We start from the raw sequence: 7,136 nt of genomic DNA, 5'->3' as shown, positions 1-7,136 counted from the left end.
TTTATAATCAAAATATTTATTGATGTGTCAAATATAATAGTAAACTTTGTCGTGCAGCGCACGGGTAAAAACACTAGTTAATGATGATAGCACTAAACATTTTTATAGCACCGTACCCTTAGCGAACAAATATGCATGTAGGAGTTAAGAATTATTTAACACTATGCAGACAAAAAGAAAAAGGAAAGATAGACTTAAAGATTATTGGAAGTATGTTTCTTGAATAATAAACTTCATTTACTACAGGTGGTTAAACTACAATCTGTTTGTGTACATTAAAATTCCTGTTGAGGATTTACGAAGATATACAAAGGTTTGTGCTACAAATAAAATGATTTCGATAATTTATATTTAATGATAAAATACTGGGATAACTAGAGTTTCTTCTTAAAACGAAATGACATTTCAGACCGTGAGCATTATTAACATGTTTCTCATGAAGATGATGGCCCGGGATCGTTGGTTGGTCAAGAACTTTTGAGAATTAAAATGTGATCTATATGTGGGCTACATGTATATTAAGTGCAACAAGGGAAATTATAAAGACGTTTCCAGGATTAACAGGACCATTATTTATCATATTATCCTGTGAGGACAACCCCTCACATGATAATAAGATAAACATGCAACATGTTAATCTCGTAAGTACGTTGTTCAAGATTTCTCGTGTTACGCTCAATATACATATAGTCTTATCTTAATCCACAAAAGTTCTCAATCAACCAATAGTCTTCATAATCTTCATGAAAATCATACCAACAACGCCCACAGTCTGAAATGTCATATTATTAGTTCTTCCCACCCCTTTATATATTTCTTATAACAAAAATAAAATTAATATATGAACATTAAATATTATTGAAACCATTTTAAATCTTTGCATTTTCATAAATCCTCAACGAGAACCTGTAATATTACATATACAAATTGGCGTTAATCGTGTATAATAACTGGAACTCATTATTGACGAGAACTTTAAGTGATTTATACCTATGACTTTCCTTCCTGTTTCAGTCTGCATTGTTAAATAATTTTTAGCTTCTACATACATATTATAATTATATTGAATCTACATGCATAGTAGTAATAAGGAATTCAAAGTTAATTTTGTAAGGAAATATTGACTTAGAGTTTAATGGAGGTGCACTGACAGTGTAAACATGTTTTACACAGTCACCCAATAGCTAAGGGTAGAAGTAGATGTTGGAGATGGAGGTCCAGGGTTCGAACCCTGAGGAGGAACATTTGTAATTGCTAACAACTAACCACTAACATTTGCCTATCAAAAAAAAAAAAAACACAGTCACCCAATCATATTCCAACTTTTTGCCACATCAGATATATTAAAAGGATTTTATTTGTTTGATTAAAAATAAAAAAAATAGGGTATAAAAACAGGGAGGAATTTACGGTGCACAATTGATTGTTTGTGTAAGGTTACACAAGCTACTTTTAACCTGCAATAGCAGGTTTTTCCGGTTTATTAAAAAAAATAAAAAATACAGATTTATTAATTATAACAATTAACCTATGATAATTTTACTTAAGTTAAATGGATCTATTAAATCATTCATCTTCATCTCTCTTTCTTCCCCAACCCTTCCCCTCACTCTACCAAAATCCACCACCACCAACCTTCGACCAGAACCCACCCCATCAACCAATATCCATACCACCACCACCACCACCAACCCAGAACCCACCACCTCTTTCCATGCCACCACACCACCTCATCTCATCTCTTCTTCAATCTCAATGCTTTAGCTCTCAACCCCCATCACCAGAAACCCCTAAATAAGAAGAATGAAGAGGACCAGAACCCACCACCATCACCAACCGATCTCCACACCACCACCAACCCAGAACCCACGATCTCAACCCAGAAGCCCTCACCCATGATGGACCACCGTGCTGCTGTCGCCGCCCATCGCACGCCGCCGCCGCCACCACTGCAGGCTCGCTACTCTTCACCCATCTCAGATCTCAGATCTGGTCGCATGCAAGGTGGGCCGGGCGGGTCATCATAAGTCCACTAACCCGCCCGGTAAGGCCAGCACCAAGGTGATTGGGACGTAGGCCCCAGCTTGAGGATGTGGGCCCGAGTTGTTTTGTCTTGTTATATTGTACACATGCATTTGTCTTATTCAACATAGGGATTTGGGCCCTGTATGTAAGGCCGAAATCATGAACATTCTAGATAAGGATCATCCATTCTATAAAAAGGGTGTCCTCACCTTGTACTAGGGACCTTTTTTGAATCATTTATGAGATTATTTCCTTATTTGCGTATTGCTTACTTCTTTTAGCTCTGCTAGGGTTTTTCAAGAGTACTATATTACTATTGTTATACCTTAGACAGGAACATTGGCGCCGTCTGTGGCTCTTACTCAGTGATTGTTCTTCTGCTGACGTGAGAGGCAACTTTTTTTTGTTTTTCTTTGATGGAGACACGTTCTTGTGGTGGGCGAGCACCGCGACGTCGTGGTGGTGGCCGTCACAGTGGAGGCAGAAGCCAGGCACAAGCGCTTCAGCATGACGTGGAGGATGAGGCTTCCTCCGACGGGGCGTCGGTGGCGGTGCGATCTCACGCCACTACGACGCCGGACAACCCGGATCGGCCGGCTGCGCCGGTTAGGTCAGAACTAGATCTTAAGGCAAAGCTTCCCACTTCGGAGACGGAGGATTCCCATGTTGAAATGTCGGTGCAAGCTAAGGATCATACACTCGGAGCCTCATCTGCGGAGCTCAGGCAGGTGTTAGACACTATTCAGGCGGTTCAACGTCAGAATGAACATTTACAGGCTCAGGTGGAGTACCTCAATCAAATGCGCGACTTAAGGCGTGGGCAACGTGTGGATGCTGAGGATGTGGTGGATTTTCAGCCCTTTGCGCCCATAGTCGCTGCAGTTGAGATTCCAGAGCATTTGCAAACTCTGACTTTGGACATGTATGGGGGGGATACCGACCCAATTGATCATTTACGGTATTTTAATACTAAAATGGTCATTGGAGGGGCGACCGATGCTGTGAAGTGCAGATTGTTGCCTTCCACATTTAAGGGCGTGGCCATGACTTAGTTTATTAAAGAACCTCCATATTCCATCTCCAACTTCACTAATTTGTCAACTAAGTTTCTAACACAATTCTCGGCCAATCAAGCACAAAAGGCGACCCCAGCTGATCTGTTTAATATTCGCCAACATGCGGGCGAGCGTATTAAAACCTACATGTCTCGATTTAGTAGAGTTTTAGTGCAGTTAGAGGACGCCAGTCCGGATGTGTGTGTGGCGGCCTTCCAAAATGGGCTTAGATGCGGCTCATTGAACAAAGATTTAACTAGACGGCCTGCCAAAGATATGATGGATTTGCGTGCACGGGTACAAGAGTTTATGAGTTTATCTTGGTTGAACAGGATGAGAAAACTAAAAAAGATAGGGACGACTGGCGAGCTCAACCGAACGTTTCATCAGAAAAAGGTCGCGCTCCTAAAGACCAACGACCCGCTCAGACACCACACCAGCCAAGGCCAGCGCCCTATCCAGCAGGGAGACAGGGGCCACAAAGTAACACTTGGCATCAGAATAGTCAACCCGCTTCGGTGAATCCGGCGGCCCAAGGAGGACATGCTCCCGCCCAAGGTCATCAAACCAAATTGAACGCCCCTCTCAACACGATACTGCGAGCAGTAGGGCAAACTAACGTGGTTCAATACCCAAGGCCACCCAGGCGTCCTCCTGCGAACGTCGACACAACAAAGTGGTGTGAATTCCATAAAGCCATGGGACACAATACAGATAATTGCTGGACTTTGCGCAAGGAGATCGAACGACTGATCAAAGCGGGTCATTTGTCCAATTTTGTCTCAGGAGACAGTACACAGCTTGACGCAGTCAAAAACACGGGCGGTGATTTGTCAAAGGGAAAAGAGGATTTAGGAGTACCCGCCGGGTCTTGCTTGTCAATCGCAGGGGGATTTGGCGGCGGGCGCATATCTAGCAAGGGAAAGAAAAGATATGTTGAGGCAGTAAACTCGGTTCACCACGCTTACGAGGGGGAATGTTGGCTGAACCATACTCCAATTACTTTCTCGCCAAAGGATTTTGATCATGTGATTCCGCATGATAACTATCCAATAGTGGTGACTCTGTGCGTAAATAACTATGTTACCAAGAAAGTTTTTCTAGACCAAGGCAGTTCTGCTGACATCATATATGGTGATGCATTTGAAAGATTGGGCTTAAAGGAGTCAGACTTAAAGCCATATACGGGGTGTCTAGTTGGATTCACAGGCGATCGGGCCAAGGTCAGAGGTTATGTGGAATTGGACACTGCTTTTGGTGAGGGTGAATACGTGAAGAAATTTCAAGTAAAGTATTTGGTTCTTCCGTGTAAGGCAACATATAATGTGCTTCTAGGGCGTGATACTTTGAACAAAATATGTGCAATAATTTCAACCGCCCATTTGACAGTGAAGTATCCAGCTTGCAATGGAAAGGTGGAAATTTTGAGGGTGGATCAAGAGGCCGCCCGAGCCTGTTATGCACAAAGTTTGGAACTTTATGGTAAGAAGGCAGCCAAGGAAGCACATCGCGTCACGAAAATTTTTCCACATGAGAATTTCAATTTGGATCCTCGTGATGATTCGAAGGAGTTAAGACCTCAGCCGGCGGAAGAAACCAAATCTGTTTACTTATCTGGGCGTGCTTTGAAAATTGGAAGCACCTTGTCAAAGGAACAAGAGGACCGATTAGTCGAACTACTTAAAAACAATTTGGATTTATTCGCATGGACAATTAAGGATGTTCCAGGCATTGATCCCAATGTTATATCCCATCACTTGTCAATCCAGCAAGGGGCAAAACCTGTTGTACAAGCTCGTAGGCGGATGGGCGAAGAAAAGGACAAGGCAGTACAAATAGAAACTCAAAAGTTACTTGAAGGAAAGTTCATTAGAGAAGTTCAATATCCAACATGGTTGGCAAATGTTGTTATGGTGCGAAAGGCTAATGGGAAATGGAGAATGTGTACAGATTACACAAGTCTATACAAAGTTTGCCCAAAGGACTCTTATCCGCTCCCAAATGTGGACAAGTTGGTAGATGGGGCGTCCGGGAATGAAATGCTCAGTTTAATGGATGGATATTCCGGATACAACCAAATAATGATGTATCGCCCCGATGAGGAGAAAACGGCGTTCATGACAAGTCAGGCGAACTATTGCTACAAGACGATGCCTTTCGGTTTGAAGAATGCGGGAGCGACCTATCAGCGATTGATGGACAAGGTTTTTGTAAGTCAAGTGGGAAGAAACATGGAAGTATATGTGGATGACATGATTGTTAAAACTATCAAAGGGGGCACCCATCACGAAGACTTGGCTGAGGCATTTGCACAGATCCGGAAATACAATATGAGGTTGAATCCAGAAAAATGCTCCTTTGGAATTTTAGGTGGCAAGTTTTTAGGATTCATGGTCACTTCAAGGGGGATCGAGGTTAATCCTGACAAATGCAAAGCTATTGTAAACATGAAAAGCCCGTCCAATATTCGCGAAGTCCAGAGGTTAACAGGACGATTGGCGGCCTTATCTCGTTTTTTGCCAAAAGCAGGTGATAGGGCAGCGCCATTTTTTGCGTGTTTAAAAAAGAATACAACTTTTCAGTGGACGGGGGCGTGTGAAGAGGCCTTCCAGCAGCTTAAGGAGTTACTGGCTTCACCACCTATGCTAGCTAAGCCTACGCCTGGGATTCCTTTAATTCTCTACTTGGCGGTCACTGAGGCGGCGGTTAGCACAGTCTTACTTCAAGAAGAAAACAAGCAGTATAAAATCATATACTTTGTTAGTCACACGCTGCAAGGGGCAGAAGTGCGTTACCAAAAAATAGAAAAGGCGGCTCTAGCAATACTAAAGACGGCCAGGCGACTTCGGCCATACTTTCAGAGCTTCCAAATAAAGGTCAAGACAGACATTCCATTGAGGCAAGTTTTGCAAAAGCCTGATTTATCAGGGCGACTGGTGAGTTGGTCGGTCGAGCTTTCGGAATATGACATTAGCTATGAACCGAGAGGACAAGTCACGATTCGGAGTCTGATTGACTTTGTAGCGGAGTTAACACCCACGGAGGGACAAAGAAAATGCAGAATGGGTACTTTCGGTGGATGGTTCGTCCAATGAATCAGGAAGTGGGGCAGGCGTGTCGATCGAAAGCCCGGACAAAATGCTGATTGAGCAATCACTCAAGTTTGGATTCAGGGCGAGCAATAATCAGTCCGAGTATGAAGCATTAATAGCTGGTTTGAGACTCGCCATTGAATTGGGAGTGCAAAAACTATATATAAAGGGCGACTCTCAGTTGGTAGTGAAGCAAGTGCGCGGTGAATACCAAGTGAAGGATCCACAATTGTTCAAATACTTAGAAATTGTTCAAAGGCTTATGCAAGCGACATGTAAGGATCGAGCACATACCAAGAAGTCAAAACGAGCGTGCGGATGCATTGGCTAAACTAGCAAGCACTGAGCGACTCGGAAACTACCAAACTGTAATACAAGAAGTCTTGCCCCATCCAAGTACAGACATGGTAGAGTTCAAAGTGGCAAAGGCTATAGGAAATGGGGGACCATCTTGGATGGATCCAATCATTGAATTCTTAAGTCAGCAACCGCAAGATGAAAGCAAAAACACTAAAGAAAGAAGGCGAGAGGCTAGCTTCTACACTCTGGTGGGTGGACAACTGTATAGGCGGGGAATTATGTCTCCAATGCTTAAATGCGTGGATACCGCCAAATCTCAAGAAATAATGGCTGAGGTTCATGAGGGAGTATGCTCAAGCCACATTGGGGGGCGGTAAAAGTCCTTAGGGCGGGATTCTATTGGCCAACCATCAAGAAAGACTGCCTGGAGTACGTGAAGAAGTGTTCAAAGTGTCAAGTTTTCGCCGATATACACAGGGCACCACCAGAGCAACTCACAACAATGACCGCCCCTTGGCCCTTTGCCATGTGGGGAACGGTCATTTTGGGACCCTTTCCAAAGGCAAAGGCTCAAATGAAGTTCATCGTGGTAGCAGTGGATTATTTCACCAAGTGGATAGAAGCTGAGGCACTCGCCACAATCACTGCTGCCAAGGTACGAAAC

General features: G+C 43.5%; 1 protein-coding gene across 1 annotated transcript; it reads left to right on the top strand.

The window, feature by feature from the left end:
• Positions 1-3,778: 3,778 nt before the first annotated feature.
• LOC130744596 (uncharacterized) lies at positions 3,779-6,849 on the top strand. The gene is made up of 3 exons (XM_057596767.1): positions 3,779-5,240; positions 5,355-6,016; positions 6,418-6,849. The coding sequence occupies exons 1-3, from the start codon at positions 3,779-3,781 to the stop codon at positions 6,847-6,849; spliced, it is 2,556 nt and encodes an 851-aa protein (XP_057452750.1).
• Positions 6,850-7,136: the final 287 nt, after the last annotated feature.

Source organism: Lotus japonicus, chromosome 3 (assembly GCF_012489685.1).
Source record: "Lotus japonicus ecotype B-129 chromosome 3, LjGifu_v1.2".
NCBI lineage: Eukaryota > Viridiplantae > Streptophyta > Magnoliopsida > Fabales > Fabaceae > Lotus > Lotus japonicus.
The sequence above is the reverse complement of the archived record's forward strand: the minus strand, read 5'-3'. Positions and strand labels throughout refer to the sequence as shown.

What these genes read in the sequence shown, in the direction of transcription:
- LOC130744596 (XM_057596767.1), top strand. Translation starts at nt 3,779, where the DNA reads ATGGGACACAATACAGATAATTGCTGGACTTTGCGCAAGGAGATCGAA. An exon ending in CTACAAGACGATGCCTTTCG is followed by an intron (nt 5,241 to 5,354) that starts GTTTGAAGAATG and finishes AAACTATCAAAG; the next exon opens with GGGGCACCCATCACGAAGAC. An exon ending in CTGATTTATCAGGGCGACTG is followed by an intron (nt 6,017 to 6,417) that starts GTGAGTTGGTCG and finishes TCAAATACTTAG; the next exon opens with AAATTGTTCAAAGGCTTATG.